This window comes from Cibotium barometz, chromosome 53 (assembly GCF_041138505.1).
Source record: "Cibotium barometz isolate CiBa-2024 chromosome 53, ASM4113850v1, whole genome shotgun sequence".
Taxonomy (NCBI): Eukaryota; Viridiplantae; Streptophyta; class Polypodiopsida; order Cyatheales; family Cibotiaceae; genus Cibotium; species Cibotium barometz.
In genome coordinates, this window is record NC_141098.1 from 35,120,151 (window position 1) to 35,137,268 (window position 17,118).

The following is a 17,118-nucleotide window of genomic DNA, read 5'->3' on the forward strand; positions in this document are numbered from 1 at the left end:
CTTTTGACTTTGCTACCATTGATGTATCCATTGAGCTCTCAACTCTTTGAAATTGTTGATATTGATAAAACCTTATCAAGTTATCTAAATGATTTTCAATAGTTGAAGGTCCCTATATTTTGCACTATGCAATAGCACTAGTTCTCCTTTCTTGAAACCCATGGATTTTCAATTTCAAGTTTTTTCATTTATAAAAATTTTCATTGAATATACATCTTTTTAGAGAGAATAATATCCCTATGTTAAAAGTAACACAATACCAATATATACATCTCCAACTTCAAATATAAGAAATAACATCATCCTAAGGCTTCACAAATGCATTCAAGGTTAGACAATATCCAACCTTGGAGTATGCTCTAATGATAACATAAGTGGCTGGTTTACTTTGTATAGTCATCTATAAACAAAAAGAAATAAATGGATCATGTTAGAGATGGTGTAGGCATTGGTCCACACAGATTTGAATGAACCAATCTAGCTAAACACGTAAGAGGAGAAGGAGCTATGTCTCAAGACAAAGGTAAAGGTTTAGAGTGTTTCACTTAATGATGGTAACTACTAGAAGAACTCTGAGAGATGACCAATACCCTAATTTTCCCATTGTTGTTCAATAAGGCCTTCCTAATTTGAATGTGTTTCCTCACAAAGACATATGGGTGTCTACATTCATACTTGATTGAAGTGATGTGCCATGAGATGAAAATTGTAAGTTGTATAAATACATAATGATGCAATTATTTTGGATGCCACCCAATAATTAATTTATTAATTATATATTTAAGCACATTTTAGTCCCTAATTATAACCCTAAATGTAACCCTAACCCTAACCCTAAACCTAACCATAATTTTTTTAATTTAAATATATTAAGTTTCTTGGATTACCTCTCCCTTGCCCTCCCCTCCTCTCCCTCCCTCTCTCTCTCTCTCTCTCTCTCTCTCTCTCTCTCTCTCTCTCTCTCTCTCTCTCTTCATGGAGGCCAAGCTACTATTCCCCCAGCTTACTGATGCTGACATGTGTGTTCCATTGTGCAATGGAAAAGGTATTGTTAGTAAGGACTTTTTGATTAAAAAATCTTATCCCAAGGAGCTCAAGTCCTTAGATGCCATCATTCATAGAGAAGATGAGGAAAAGCATGTGAGCCTTATTCCACATCAAGATATGGAGGGTAATGACCTCTATATCCTTGAGGGGTCACTTTCTCTCTTGTATGAGGTGACATTCACTTCAGAATGTCATACACCCATGTGGGTGTTTGTGGATCTTGAAAGTCTCTCACAGTTTGTTGATGCAGTTCCCTTACGGACAGAGGTTCCTCAGACAGGATCACTTTCTCGACACAATAGTAAGAGTACCATGGATTTCTTGCTTACAACAATGAAGAAGGACAACACTTTGACAAAGCTTGTGGGGGTGAATTCAACGAGTTGTACAAGTTGAAGAGCTTCCAAGGTTTTATGATGGAGATGTGATATTCGAGTTTCCAAACATAAAGGGATCTAGTTCAACAATGGTGGCAGGGATGGACCACAAGTTAGATGGTCATATTTATGTGGACAAAGCTAGCCACTTCAAATGTTTCCTTTCAAGGAGTGTGTAGGATTAGCCATTCTATCAGCATAATGGAGTGCCCAAATACAACTTGTCCATGGTATTTAAACACTGGCATTAGCAATGATAGTTGTTTCAAAGGATGTATGAAGAGGACTTGCATAGTGGGCCTCCCAGCCACCATACATAATGGGAAGACCATTTGACACTATTGCAAAAAGCTAGCTACATGCAAGGGATCATGTGGTTGTTATGTGTATTATGTTATGCTTAGTGATGAGACCCTCACTCGGTTAATGATACACGTGGGCAATCATTCACACATTGTGCAGGTAGGAACATCGAAGAAATTATTGGACAATACAAGAGAAATGGTGGAAAAAGTGGTTAGTGTTGATAGGAATGTAGTCCAAGAAGGGTGAAAATGTGTGTAGCCAAAGAATTGGTTATGACATCATTGGTAAGGGAAGGGGGGCATGCAGAGCAGCTTGGAGAAAAGGAGTTCAGCGATGTGTTGGAAAAGCTTGGACCTCTAGTTGAAAATAATAAGTAAGTATGCATTGAGAATTACTTGAAGAGGTGGTTTAAGCTTATTTAACCAATTGTATGTTGTAGGTTTTGCAGGTCAGTATTGCAAGCATGTAAGGGTCCTCCAATCGGGTCTTTTAGCTATGATGATTTATTACGGTTGAAGAGGGATTGTACCTATGATTTCGTTCATGGAATCAGATTTCCAGGCCGCCAAGGGAGTGAATCTAATCGATGTTTTATCTTCAAGATGTCAACAAAGGGACTTGCATATCAGGTGTTGATCTTGTAAATAGAATGAGGCATTCTGGCAATGGTGATCTAAGGAGAGCTTGGATACAATTTGACCACACACATCGCATTTTAGATTGGGTGACAATGGCATGCCATGTGTACGATCCAAGGTATCAAGGAATTCATTTATGAAAACACTATAATAGCATTAAATGTACATCATGTCATCACTTTTTGTTGTTTTTGTGTGGTAGCTTGGAGGAGCTTCTTACAATAGCTACATGTGAAATGAACGAGAAGGATCAGACCTCCCAAATCTTATTTTTGGGAATGCTTGAATAATGTCATGGTGACACATGGATTTGAGAAGGCGAATTTTTTTGGGGTTCATGGCAGATGAGGCCGAAGCAAATTGGAATACCATAAGAGAAGTATACAATGAAGGGCTAGAGATGAAGGGTCGAAAACGGTCATGCTTGTTCCACTAGGCACAAAGCCTCAACCTTCATACCACAAAGTATGTCGTGAAAGCAGTCCAAGGTGTGCACAAGAATATGTGTGAGCAATGGCGAATGGCAATGACAAAAATAGTAGCACAAGCGCAAGCTCGTGTCATCCGACAATGGTGGCAAAGTGGCAATGTGAGTGATCGAGACATACCTGCTATGGACGTATGGTTTAGTTGGTGGAAAATTCATATTGCCCATTGGAAAAATATAATGATTTCTATATGACTACTACCCCTATCTCTTGTTAAGTTTAGGTTTTTGGAAACATAACCTTGGAGAAATTATTGTCATTGGCTTATTTGAGTAATTATTGCAGGTAGAGAAGAGTAGTGATCAAGCATGCACACCACGCTCAAACTTATCAGAATCCAAGCATGGAAGTTGGCTAGTCGGGGAGGGTTTCAAGAGCAAAGAATATCATTAAATGATGCTTGTGGTTACAGACATGGCCAATGCCCTCTTGCAAAGTGCAAAATAGAATTCTTACAACCTTGGCAAACACATTGGAGCAAGGCCTAGTCTTGAGAAGCTTGTTGAAAGGGAAAATTCCACCACTCCTAGTCCAGCACACGTCATATGGACTATGAAAAGCAGCACTGTAGGTACGCCCATGTACAAGGCACCAACTTCTTTAAATGGTGGCATAACAGGCAATCTTTTGTAGTAATTGATGTGGAGGATGATGCAAGCCATAGGCCAGAGTTCAATTTGCATATTCGAGATAGAAAACCAATTGGAAGACCTAGAAAGATTCATTTCTTAGATGAAGAGACAAGTGTGGGCAGTGAATCCACATATACTAGTGTGGTGGAAGCACTAATACATCAAACCTTCTGGGCAATTAGGAGGACTCTAGAAAACAATAAGGTCAAATGTCTGGGGCATTTAGGAAGGATGGGAAAATGTGGGCGAACTATTGTGGGATGTACAAAAGGGGACACCTGCTCCCTCGTTTTTTTCAAAAAGGTCTCATGTGGCTGGGAAGACTAGCCAGATGATGTGGTTTTGCAACACAGATGTAATGCACACATGGGCCATTGATAAGAACATTGATCATCCTCCACACAAAGTCCCTTTAATTTGGCATGTGGCAGAGGGTACCAAACTCTCAAAAGATGAGGTCAATGCATTGCTTCTTGCAAGTTTCAATTTGCAAATGAAGAAAGTGGAAGGAAAGATATCCTCCTCTACAATACAAGGAGTGAGCCAGGAGATTCGAAAGGAGGAAACAACAGCAGCAAAATGTCACATCTCGAGAGGGGCGACACATGAGATACAAGCCTAACATCTCAAAGCAAGCAGCAACAAGAATTAAAAGAGCGCTCGAAATGAAAGCAAGGGTAACACAAGAAATGAAAGCAAGGGTAACACAAGAAATGGTGATTGAGTCTAAACAACATGAAGTTTTCACTATAGAAACTTTTGGGAGGAAGGCATATAAATTGGTGTTTATGATATACATATCAAAGGCCATCCAACATGCACTTGTCCAGATTTCATGGGAAGGATTGAAAAGAGGAAGCCATATCTTGCATGCAAGCACCTATACTTTGTGTACCTGAGGGTTCTTGGCCTCAGCCAAAATGAGAATATGTTTATTCATCAACTAATGTTGACTGAAAGGGATGTCGTGTTATTGAGGCTCTAAATAGACACAAGACATACCCGGAGTTGGCCTAGAGTGTAAGCAAGTACAAACATTTGTAATAAGCTGACCTTTTTTTGGTTTTTTGAACTTGGCTTGTGAACAATATGGATGCAAAGGGATTCCAAAACTTCAATGGCTAATGTCCTTGTGTCCACTTAGGGTATGAAGACCTTTTTTATATGTAATGACATAACTTTTTATTAATAGATGGAAGGGATTGTAACACTTTAAACATTATGTGTGATTAATGGATGGAATAGAATGTTACACTTTCTTCACTAATTTATTTGTCCATTTGTCCACTTTTTTATTGCAAGGATGTTGTACTAACATTTTGTTCTAAGGGTGTGGAAGAATAAGTGAGGAGGAGAGAGAGGTGGTGTATAGAGAGATGTTGGAAAGAGGGGGGGAGAGAGAGAGTCTAAACTAGGGAGTGAGAGTGAGATAGAGTGGGACAATAGAAAGAGAGGGAGTGTAGGGATTGGGTATGGAGAGGAGAGAATGTGAGGGAGAGAGATACATCCTACGAAGAGATTAGAGAGAGAGACAGGAAAAAAGCTCTTGCCAATTTGGAAGATTCGTTCGCTGGAATTTACTCACCAAAAAAATGTGTTCCTTCTAATGTGTGTGCGTGCATGTGTCTCCCTTGGGGGTGAGTAGCAACCCCCTTGAAAGGAAGGATCTTACGCATCTATCCCTCCCTGATGGGCGAGTAACAACATCCTCAAAGGGCCGCTTGGGCTGCCTCGATTGTGCTGCAAGTTTTCAAATTTGTGGGTTTGACCACTAAAAAGGAGTTGGCAGGGTAGGACAATGTCATTGGGCGACTTGGAATCCGAACAAAAAGGATTGATGTGATTATTCAAGCTAGGTAAGGTCTTTGTAACTATGTAAAGCCATGCGCTTATTATCATGTACTCCTATTGTAGTATGCTTATTCTTATCTATATCTATACTCTTATTAAACACAAGATATTTCCCCTTCCACGTGGCCAGAGGAGAGGGAGGGAGAGGGCCAAGGGAGAAAAGGAGAGCAATTCACGTTGCCCCTTTTTCAAATTTGGCTTTTCTCATCTCTCAGGTTAATTTTTGAAGAGAGAGAGATAGAGATAGTTAGAGAGAGAGAGAGAGAGAGAGAGAGAGAGAGAGAGAGAGAGTAAAGTGTGTATACATGTATGTGTGTCTATTTTTATTTATGTGAGAGAGTGTATGCGAGATGGATATGAGGAGAGAGAGTGCATGTGCATGTGTATGTGTGTGAGAGAAGGTTGTGTGCGTGCACATGACAGAGACAGAGACAAAATGCATGTGAGAGAATCATACATAGACACATGCACACACGCACGTACATGCACACATACACACATACACACATGCACACAAATACACGCGGGCGTATTCAAACACATATGCATATACACTCATTCACACTCTTGCATATACACATACATGCATAGATACATATACACATACAATCGCACACATGTGTATATGTATCCACATCATAACTTCATAGACAAAATGCATGTGAGCGAATCATACATAGACACATGCACACACGCACGTACATGCACACATACACACATACACACAAATACACATGGGCGTATTCAAACACATATGCATATACACTCATTCACACTCTTGCATATACACATACATGCATAGATACATATACACATACAATCGCACACATATGTATATGTATCCACATCATAACTTCATACCTCAGCAAGGCGGGGTCATCTACTTGTTCTTACTTAAATTCGCGAATAGCCTCTAGGAAGAAATGATTCAAAAGAATTCTATCGAGTGTACCTGACTAACTTAACCTCATCTCCCACAGGGACCCTTGTCAAGTGACATGAAAGGGCTGTTCCTTTGAGACGACTGCTCCTTTCATTATATAGAAGAGGCTCAGCCGATGGCTTAACGGTCTTCCTGTTGCTCAACCCAAACTTTCTCCCTTTGAGGGAGAATGCCAAACGCTCCTGGCTCGGCTTGTTCAGCAGCGCCCCTAACCAGATCATCGCCGTACCTTCTATAACCCCGACTTTCTCCACCTCAAAGGCATCGATGTTATTAACATCATCTCAAGCTGGCGGGAGCCCAATCTCAATTTCAGTCTTGCAAGTTCAACCTCTGTCTACACCTGGGTACCGCACAAAGCTTGCTGGAAGTGTATGCTACCAAGCTCTTCAGCACAAACTACTCAATTGCAGCATCAACTTGACCCAGTATTTTCTCCCGTATGTGTATGTAGGGTTCTCGGCTGCCACTGGGGCGTATTCTGAATACTATTCTGTGCTTTCCTGGAGCTTCAAGGGTGGGCTCAGCCAAGCGAAGGGCTCCAAAGCCGGTTTGTTTGCCGGATTGGGTGCTGGGCTTTTGATCATTTTGACTCTTCTGGCGTTGCTTGGTCTACATATAGCAAGACAAAAGAGGAGGCGATTGGAGCGCCCATTTGACATCCCATCAGAGTTGGATCTGAGCGGATTGCCTTCCCCTTCCCCTGCTTATGGAACTCGGAAGTTCACCTACAGGGAGCTCAGCATCGCCACCAAGCATTTTAGCCAAGCCCAGCTACCAGACCAAGGTGGATTTGTGTACAAAAGGGTTCTATCTGAGGGTCAAAGCGAGGTGGCTGTCAAGTGCATCGCTCGGAAGTCTTTGCAAGGGGAGGAGGGGTTCTTTGCAGAGGTGAGCATCATCTGCCACATCCGGCATCGACATTTGGTGCAGCTGAAGGGCTGGTGTTGTGACAAGGGCAATCTCCTGCTGGTGTACGAGTTTCTGCCCAACGGCAGCTTGGACCCTTATCTCTTCTCTTAGGTGGCTGCATCAACACTTGACTTGGGCACTAGGTAAGCAAAAACATCCCACATTCTGCTTGGATCAATCATAATTAAGTCTTCTATGAGATCGGTTCACACCATGGCACATCACATGTATGCGCATGCATACTTTATGCCCACATGTATGTAACTGCATTCACCGGACGCTTGTCCGTTTGTAACTAATTGTAACCACCACCTAACTGTCAGAATGCAGTGGAAATGAGACAAACTTCTGTGAGAGAGAAAATGCAGAAGTGTAGAGAGAGAGAGAGAAGCTGTATAAAATCTGCTATATACACTGAAGATCCGGTACAGAATGATACAACATGGTGTGGGGGGCTAGGGTGGTATATATACCACCCTGGGCTGCTGGTCGGCCACAGCAAACAGGCTGACAGCAGCACCCAACTGGATAAATCCCAGTCGGCCAGCACATGATCAAGTCGGCCAGAAGAAAACAGTCGGCAAGTGAACACATCAAGTCGGACAGCAAAAGACAGTCCCCCACGACTAGAAAATATAGGGAAAAGACATGGAAAATGGGGAAAAATGGAGAATACTCCTAACTGGGTGGTTACACCCATAACAGAGGCCCTCACTCCCTAATGAGTAATATGGTACATAGAGGAGATGACTGCTAACACCCCCTCTCAACTCCTGGATGCGGAACCAACTCCAGTGAGCTAGAGTGCTGACGGAGCATTTGTTGAGGTAGAGGCTTCGTGAAGAGGTCCGTCGCATTGTCCTCCATTGAACAATAGATAAGCAAGATGTCACCAGCCAAAATCTTCTCACGAACAAAGTGATATTGTATCTCTATGTGCTTGGTCTGGGCATGAAAGACCGGGTTCTGAGCAATAGCTATACAGCTCTGGTTATTGCACTGGATGACCGTGGGTTCCTTCTACATGGTAGTTGTAGACCTATTGGTGCTATGAAAGTGTTAAGAGAAAGATGAAAAGTGGAAGACTTGTACAATCATACACTGGCAATCTACTCTAATCTTGTATTGATTAGAGTAGATTAGACTTGTACAATCATACACTGGCAATCTACTCTTATCTTGTTTTGATTAGACTTGTACAAGCACAATCATGCACTGGCAATCTACTCTAATCTTGTATTGATTCCGAGAACCCAAGCGCAATCATACAACAAGGAAGAAGAACAATGGCTGTCCCGAAGTTAAAAGAGATCAATGCTCGGATTGAAGAAGCCCAGTTGATAGAAGATGCTGCGATTCCCCAATGCTGGCTATCTTTTGCTGATTTCCAACTTCAAATGCATGTGTAGGCCCTCTCAGCCCGCCCAATTGGTGGAGGAGGAGGCTTGATTAATTGTGACTAAATGAGGGGAGGGGCCCCATTTATAGATCATTTGGGGTGCTTTCTTTTGGTAGGCCTGCTCAACCACCCATGACTGCTCCAAGGCTGCCCGACCTGCCTTATTGCTTGTCGGCTGCCTGGCTACAATGTTTGGACTGGTTGTTGGCACCAAATCTATCCACACAATGTACATGGATCGCATACTCCCCCTCTCCAATCTCAGCTGTCCTCAGATACCATGTTTATATGCATGCCACGCACAAGAACTGAAATGCTCCAACCATGTCTCGCCCAAGATATTGGATGTCCTCAACATTGAAAGACCACTTTGTGTCCCGTTTTGAAGCTAACATTGTGCCAAGTCTTGTCAACGCAAGAATCTGGTAGCAAAGCTAGATTGGGCTGTACACGCACCAAAGCTGTCGTTCTCACTCATCGTGAACCTACTGGCCTACCAACCTTCATCGCGCAGCTCAAGGCATCATCACTGGTAGCTCCTCGCCGTGGCTTGATTAATTGTGACTAAATGAGGGGAGGGGCCCCATTTATAGATCATTTGGGGTGCTTTCTTTTGGTAGGCCTGCTCAACCACCCATGACTGCTCCAAGGCTGCCCGACCTGCCTTATTGCCTGTCGGCTGCCTAGCTACAATGTCTGGATTGGTTGTTGGCACCAAATCTATCCACACAATGTACATGGATTGCATGCTTCCCCTCTCCAATCTCAGCTGTCCCTCAGATACCATATTTATATGCATGCCACGCACAAGAACTGAAATGCTCCAACCATGTCTCGCCCAAGATATTGGATGTCCTCAACATTGAAAGATCACTTTGTGTCCTGTTTTGAAGCTAACATTGTGCCAAGTCTTGTCAACGCAAGAATCTACAAATGTGGCTTCCAAAACTTCTGATGAAGCACATCCTGATGAAGTGCCTACTACTAATCTAACACCTCCCAATGGAAAACTGGCCCCAGATGAGTGTTGGGGTCGGGGATGCAGCAGCAGCAGCAACAAACGTTACACACAGTCAATAGATAAGCAAGATGTTACCAGCCAAAATCTTCTCACGAACAAAGTGATATTGTATCTCTATGTCCCGGGCATGAAAGACTGGGTTCTGAGCAATAGCTATACAGCTCTCGTTATCGCACTGGATGACTGTGGGTTCCTTCTACATGGTAGTTGTAGACCTATTGGTGCTATGAAAGTATTAAGAGAAAGATGAGAAGTGGAAGACTTGCACAAGCACAATCATACACTGGCAATCTACTCTAATCTTGTATTGATTCTGAGCACCCAAGCGCAATCATACAACAAGGAAGAAGAACAATGGCTGTCCCGAAGTTAAAAGAGATCAATGCTCGGATTGAAGAAGCCCAGTTGATGGAAGATGCTGCGATTCCCAAATGCTGGCTATCCAACTTCAAATGCATGTGTAGGTCCTCTCACCCTGCCCAATTGCTGGAGGAGGAGGCTTGATTAATTGTGACTAAATGAGGGGAGGGGCCTTATTTATAGATCATTTGGGGTGCTTTCTTTTGGTAGGCTTGCTCAACCGCCCATGACTGCTCCAAGGCTGCCCGACCTGTCTTATTGCCTATCGGCTGCCTGGCTACAATGTATGGACTGGTTGTTGGCACCAAATCTATCCACACAATGTACATGGATCGCATACTCCCCCTCTCCAATCTCAGCTGTCCTCAGATACCATATTTATATGCATGCCACGCACAAGAACTGAAATGCTCCAACCATGTCTCGCCCAAGATATTGGATGTCCTCAACATTGAAAGACCACTTTGTGTCCCGCTTTGAAGCTAACATTGTGCCAAGTCTTGTCAACGCAAGAATCTGCAAATGTGGCTTCCAAAGCTTCTGATGAAGCACATCGTGAGATGAAGTGCCTGCCACTAATCTAACACCTCCCAATGGAAAACTAGCCGTAGATGAGTGTTGGGGTCGGGGATGCAGTAGCAGCAACAACAAACGTTACACACAGTCAATAGATAAGCAAGATGTCACCAGCCAAAATCTTCTCACGAACAAAGTAATATTGTATCTCTATGTGCTTGGTCCGAGCATGAAAGACCGGATTCTGAGCAATAGCTATACAGCTCTGGTTATCGCACTGGATGACTGTGGGTTCCTTCTACATGGTAGTTGTAGACCTATTGGTGCTATGAAAGTGTTAAGAGAAAGATGAAAAGTGGAAGACTTGCACAAGCACAATCATACACTCGCAATCTACTCTAATCTTGTATTGATTCCGAGAACCCAATCGCAATCATACAACAAGGAAGAAGAACAATGGCTGTCCCGAAGTTAAAGGAGGTCAATGCTCGGATTGAAGAAGCCCAGTTGATGGAAGATGCTGCGATTCCCAAATGCTGGCTATCTTTTGCTGATTTCCAACTTCAAATGCATGTGTAGGCCCTCTCAGCCTGTGCCCAATTGCTGGAGGAGGAGGCTTGATTAATTGTGACTAAATGAGGGGAGGGGCCCCATTTATAGATCATTTGGGGTGCTTTCTTTTGGTACCCATGACTGCTCCAAGGCTGCCCGACCTGCCTTATTGCCTGTCGGCTGCCTGGCTACAATGTTTGGACTGGTTGTTGGCACCAAATCTATCCACACAATGTACATGGATCGCATACTCCCCCTCTCCAATCTCAGCTGTCCTCAGATACCATGTTTATATGCATGCCACGCACAAGAACTGAAATGCTCCAACCATGTCTCGCCCAAGATATTGGATGTCCTCAACATTGAAAGACCACTTTGTGTCCCGCTTTGAAGCTAACATTGTGCCAAGTCTTCTCAACGCAAGAATCTGGTAGCAAAGCTAGATTGGGCTGTACACGCACCAAAGCTGTCGTTCTCACTCATCGTGAACCTACTGGCCTACCAACCTTCATCGCGCAGCTCAAGGCATCATCACTGGTAGCTCCTCGCCGTGGCCTTCGCTGCCCCCTAGCACACCAATTCAGCCAGCCACGTCACATGAATACATTTAAGGTTTTAATAACCTTAAATGATACACTTTAGCAGTGGACGCCGCTTGTTGTCTTCTCCTGTGCTCGAATCTTCTGAGCCCACCGCCTGGAGTCCTCTCTTGCGCTGCCTCCTTCGATTGGTAGTTGCCTAGCGTGGTCTCTGGGAATGCTGCGATCGGGAGCCAGAAGGGCCTGGGCGCGTGGGCAAATGACAGCTGCGTGTAGGGCAGCGAAGACAATCACAGAAGCCGAACAATGTAGTAGCCGCAAGTCATCGACATCATCATCATTAGCAGTGGCAGCAGATGACAACAGTAGCAGCAGGCGTAGAAGTCTGACGACAAAAAGCAAAGGCAACACAATGAATTAGGGCATTTTTTGAAAATTTCAACAATCAGAAAAATCAAGTGACGTCCATGGATTAAATTGGAGCTTCTGCACCTATAAGAATTTGGGCCTTTTTCAATTTAAGGCAAAATCATCAAATTAAGGCTTCCGCAAACTCAAAAAATTTAGAGTTTTTCAGATTTGGGCCTTTTTGAAATCAAGGTGATAATCCTCTAATTAAACACTCTAGCATTCAATTAATTTGGGGGTTTCAACAAAACTAATCCGTTAACATCAAATTGAAGCCTCAGCAAACCCTAAAAATTGGGGCTTTTCTGATTTTCTTTACAAAATTAACTAATTAAAGCCTTATACGACACATTGAGAGTCTTCCAGGTTCTCTACCTTGACCCCCGGGCCTAGAATGATTGGCCAAGCATCAATAGCTTGGCACCGGCACCACAAACGGCATCTGTTAGAGGGAGGTTTTCCATCAATATCTATCTCCGAAAGAGAAAGATCAGAGAATGTGGCAGTGAAACATTTTTCAGGTGCTGAAGTAGAGGTTTCCTGCTTCTTTGGACCATCTTCAAACTCTTCATCTTCATGTGCATTTTTAGCCACCAGGTTGGTATGATTTTTGATGCAACGGTCTTCTGTGTGACCTAGCTTCTTGCAGAAGGTGCACTTCACAGTTTTCCCTTTGTTCCTGCCCTTTTGTGTTGTGAAGAAACCCTTCTCTAAGTCAATGCTGGTAGCAACATGCCCTTGAAGTCGTCTATCCTTTGTCAATGAGGATAGCCACCATGTTTTCATGCAGCGTCTCCCGAGATAACCCAAAGTGTGGATAGCACTTCTTTGAACCTCTCAATCTCTTCTAGGTTGGAGAAGAGTACCGCCGTTTTGTCATCTTCATCAATGTTGACCTTTAAGGCACCCAGTTGTTGCAAGAGAGTCTATTGTGCTGAGGTGCTCTTGAAGAGAATGGTGCTCTTTCATTTTGAGATTGTAGCATTTTTGCTTGAGAAAGATTCTAGAATTGTTAATTTTATTCCCAAATAGACTCTCAAACTTATCCCATACCTCCTCTAAAGTTTTGTTGAAGTCAAGGTGATGTGTGCTAGTCCAAGACCTATATGTGCCAAAGATCATTTGTTCTTGTTTGTTCCAGGCTTGCACAGCTGGCGATGTAGCGGCACCTTCAGGTTTCTCCCCCGCTCTCTTGACGTCATTCCGCAGCCCGTCCTGCATCAGCAATAACCCAATCTTGGTTTGCCAAGTGGGGAAGTTGTTTCTGCTGAATCTTTCTGGGGCTAAGCTACCTCTATTTGGACTCCATCATGCTTTATTTTGGAAAAGGCCCAATTTATACTACTATTAGAATGTTTAATTAGATGAATATCACTTCATTTGTGAAAATACCCAAATCTGAATTGATGTACTGAATCTTTGATGATGACCTGCTGTTGATGTGCAGAGGCGACAGAGGTCACAAGTTGGTGACATGTGGACGAGACAGGTGTGGCAGGCTGCTGAGGCACGGGCTGACTCCGTTGATTATCTTCTCCAAGAGTGTTCAAAACTGCCAGATCTGGCAGCTTGCAGGCGTGTGCATATTGCTTTGGCTGACATTGGGCTTGAAGCTCATGCCTTTATAGCTGATCACCTTATCCGCGCATTTTCCCTACATGGGAGTTTTTCAGAAGCTAACACAATCTTTTGCAAGGTTCTGAAGCCAAGTTTATATACATGGAATGCAATCATCTCAGCTCATGCTAACCTTGGAAATTGGGAGAGGTCTTTTGTAATGTATCAGCAGTTGCAGCAAGAAGGCCTAAAGCCCGACAAGTGCACGTTCCTGGCTGTCTTGAAAGCATGCAGTGGAGGAGGCCCAATACAGGAGGGAAGAGTAATTCATGAGCAAGTAATAAGAAGTGGGCTTGCATCAGAGGAAGTGGTTGGCATTACTCTTGTTGACATGTATGTCAAAAGTGGGTGTCTAGAAGATGCGCACAGAGTGTTTGAGGGATTACCATATCAAAATGTGATATCTTGGAATGTGATGATCTCAGGGTATGCTCAGTATGGCGAAGGCCATCGTGCTCTCGAACTCTTCAAGAAAATGCTTCCGAAACGTGTAGTGCCTGACATTGTTACCTTTGCATGCATGCTGAAAGTGTGTAGCAACATTCGAGCAAAAGGGCATGGCATGTTGATACATGTGGAGGCAATCAAATTGGGAGTGGAAACAAACGTGGTAGTCGGGACTGCGCTCGTTGACATGCATGTCAAATATGGGAGCCTAAAGACTGCATGCATGCTGTTTCATAAGTTGCCAAATCCAAATGTGGTGTCGTGGAATGTGATCCTTACAGGATATGCTCAATCTGAGAATGGAATCTTGGCTTTCCAGCTGTTTGAGAAAATGCAACAGCAGGGTGTGAAGCCGGACAAAGTTACATTTTTATGCATCTTGAAAGCATGTGGCATGGCATTGAATGTACATCAAGGGAAGATAATACATGATCAAATCATGACCTGCGGGTTTGAATCTGATTCGTCTGTTGGAAATTCCATCATTGACATGTATATCAAGTTGGGCAACTTAGAGGAGGGACGCAAGGTGTTTGACAAATTGGAGAATCGAGATGTGGTGTCGTGGAATGCCTTGCTTGTAGGGTATGTTGAACATGCAAATGCTTTCTCTGCCTTCGCTTTTTTTGAGGAAATGCAAAATGAGGGTATAAAAGCTAACCAATTCACGTACGCATGCATTATCAAAGCATGCTGTGTCACAGGTTCCATAGATTTGGGCAAGTGTGTTCATGTGGAAATAATGAGAAACAGAATCAAAATAGATGTGGTTCTCGGAAACACCCTTATCGACATGTATGCAAAATGTGGAAACCTAGAGGTAGCCCATACAGTGCTTGATGACCTACCAGCACCAGATGCATTGTCTTGGAATGCACTCATTGCAGGGTATGCCCGGCTTGGGAATGCTAGGATGGTGGAATGGTGCCTCAAAGACATGCAAATGCAGGGGTTAAAACCGAGTGGTGGCACTTTTACCAATATTCTTGTGGCTTGCAGTCATGCAGGCCAAATAGAGGTAGGCACCAGGTTTTTTTCTTCTATGAATGAAGACTACGGCATCGTACAGAATATTGAGCATTTCAACAGTATGGTGGATCTCTTTGGCCATGCGGGTTGCTTGAAGGAGGCAGAAGCTTTACTTCAAACAATGCCATTGCTGCCTGATATAAGTGGGTGGAGGTCTTTGCTAGCTGCCTGCAGGATGTATGGTGATACCAAGCTGGCAAGGCAATGCTTTGATAAAGGTGTGCGGCTTGATCCTACTGGTTCTGGAATTTATGTTCTCATATTGGATATCTATACGGATGCACACATGTGGAAAGACTTGCTAGAAGTTGTAGAGTTTAAGAAGTATGCTGATGCATGGAGGATCCCTGGCAAAGCCTGGATTCAACTAAGCAGCAGCAAGGTGCAGGAGTTTATTGTTGGAGATAAAACCCATGTATCAAGTGATGAGATTTATGCCAAGTTGATTAGAGTTAGTAAATTAAGAGAATGTGAAGGTTACTTGCCTCAACTGACAATCACAGAGACATTTGATTCATTGCTCCAAAATAAAACACACATTTCTTAGGTTTTTAGCACCCAAAAAAGTGAATGGGATTTCAAATTTTGGGTTGTATTAGTCTACAAAAATTTGATTCATCGTGAGGGTGAAAAACCAGGACCCAGAAATTTACTGACCTGTGCACCTCTCTCCTCTACTTCTTTACCTGCATCTCCTTCTGCCTGCCATATCCCTCTGTGTGCATTTCCCTCCTGCCCGCATTCACCCACCCCTCTCCTCTTTGTTCGCCCGCCCTCTTCTCCCTGCTTCTATGTAGATAATCCCCTCCTCCTTCCTCTCCCGCTTCTTTGCTTGCGTCAACATACGGAAAAGTTTTTACCTTGTTCAAGTTGGCCGCCCACCTTTTGATTAGCATTATGGCTTCTGCCCAAGTCAATCATCCTCCATCCCCACCGGGCAGGAGAACAATCCTTTTCTCTGAAGACAAGCTTCGGACCTTACAAGCAGATTTTGATAAACAAGTCAAGACCACTCATTGGAAAGATTTTCAGGTCTCATCCTTCTCGCTCTCAAGCTAGGGATTGAATCATGGTGGCACTTCCCACAGAGCTTGGCTCACATTTTACTGATGCCTACTTGGAAGGGGCTTTTTCCAAGAAGATTTCAATTCGGCGGAGGTTACCTTGAGAGCAACCCGTTTCTTCTCGGCCCAAGGAAACTACTCTTCTTTCGATATAGCTGGAACTTCGATCTGGTGCTAGAGGACTGCAACTTTTGTACGATCTTCCTTAGGTTTCCTTGGGTTCTCACAGATCTATTGGTAGTGTTCGGCTTCCACCCTGCCCTTCCAAAGATACCTTCAACACAGGTGCAGCAGCTGTCATGGCTAGCATTGATGGGGTACCATGCGCCATGATACTCGTCAGTGACCCACCTTCCACTACTTTAGCAACTGTCACGGCCAGTGTTTTGTCAGAATATGCAGCGGAGATGATGACCAAATCTGGGAACACAAGAGCAAAAACGCAGGCAGAAAAAACAGCACAAAAAGAGAGAGATGTAGGCGTGTAACTCTGCTCTGATATACACAAGAAGATCCCGAGGAATGATACAAATGAGGTATGGGGGCTGGGGTCCTATAAATACCCCCCTAGAGGGCAGTCGGCCAGCTGAAGAGAATCCCACGACTGATAAATATGTCCCACGACTGCATACAGGCAGTCGGCCAGCATACAGATGCCTCCGCCTACACAGAACAAGTCGGCCAGCACTCTGACAGCCCACGACTAATGTAGATCCAGTCGGCCAGCTTCAGAGTGCTCCTGGCATCACCTGGCAGCCCTCCCAAGCCTCAGAAAAAATGGGAAAAAATAGGGGAAAAATACGGAGTGTGGGGAAAAATGGGAAAACACCTCATAAGGGCGGGCACACCCACAACAAAGGCCCTGGTGTATAAAACTGGACAGGAGATGACTTCTAACATGTTTATGGGGGGTACCACGAGTCATGATACTCATCATTGACCTTTGTTTTACAGATGATCATGTGATGCTGC

General features: G+C 43.7%; 2 protein-coding genes across 4 annotated transcripts; both read left to right on the forward strand.

Annotated features, from left to right (window-relative positions):
* Nucleotides 1–2,002: 2,002 nt before the first annotated feature.
* Nucleotides 2,003–7,305, forward strand: LOC147608561 (L-type lectin-domain containing receptor kinase SIT1-like). Its single transcript, XM_086789463.1, has 2 exons — nt 2,003–2,103; nt 6,384–7,305. The coding sequence occupies exons 1-2, from the start codon at nt 2,003–2,005 to the stop codon at nt 7,303–7,305; spliced, it is 1,023 nt and encodes a 340-aa protein (XP_086645589.1).
* On the forward strand, nt 6,335–15,730 carry LOC147608562 (pentatricopeptide repeat-containing protein At1g06140, mitochondrial-like). Of its 3 annotated transcripts, XM_086789066.1 has the most exons (4): nt 6,408–6,629; nt 6,737–7,337; nt 13,131–13,164; nt 13,437–15,730. In XM_086789066.1, exon 4 carries the CDS (start codon nt 13,464–13,466, stop codon nt 15,627–15,629), a length of 2,166 nt encoding a protein of 721 aa, XP_086645192.1. In that variant the 5' UTR covers nt 6,408–6,629; nt 6,737–7,337; nt 13,131–13,164; nt 13,437–13,463; the 3' UTR covers nt 15,630–15,730. The 3 variants fall into 3 exon arrangements, with proteins under 3 accessions (XP_086645190.1, XP_086645191.1, XP_086645192.1); XM_086789064.1 differs by having other exon boundaries at nt 6,335–7,337; XM_086789065.1 differs by lacking the exon at nt 13,131–13,164 and having other exon boundaries at nt 6,336–7,337.
* The last annotated feature ends 1,388 nt before the right edge of the window (nt 15,731–17,118 follow it).

Coding starts and splice junctions, on each gene's coding strand:
- LOC147608561 (XM_086789463.1), top strand. CDS start 2,003: ATGACATCATTGGTAAGGGAAGGGGGGCATGCAGAGCAGCTTGGAGAA. Junction 2,104..6,383: donor CCTCTAGTTGAAAATAATAA/GTAAGTATGCAT, acceptor TTCATTATATAG/AAGAGGCTCAGCCGATGGCT.
- LOC147608562 (XM_086789064.1), top strand. CDS start 13,464: ATGTGGACGAGACAGGTGTGGCAGGCTGCTGAGGCACGGGCTGACTCC.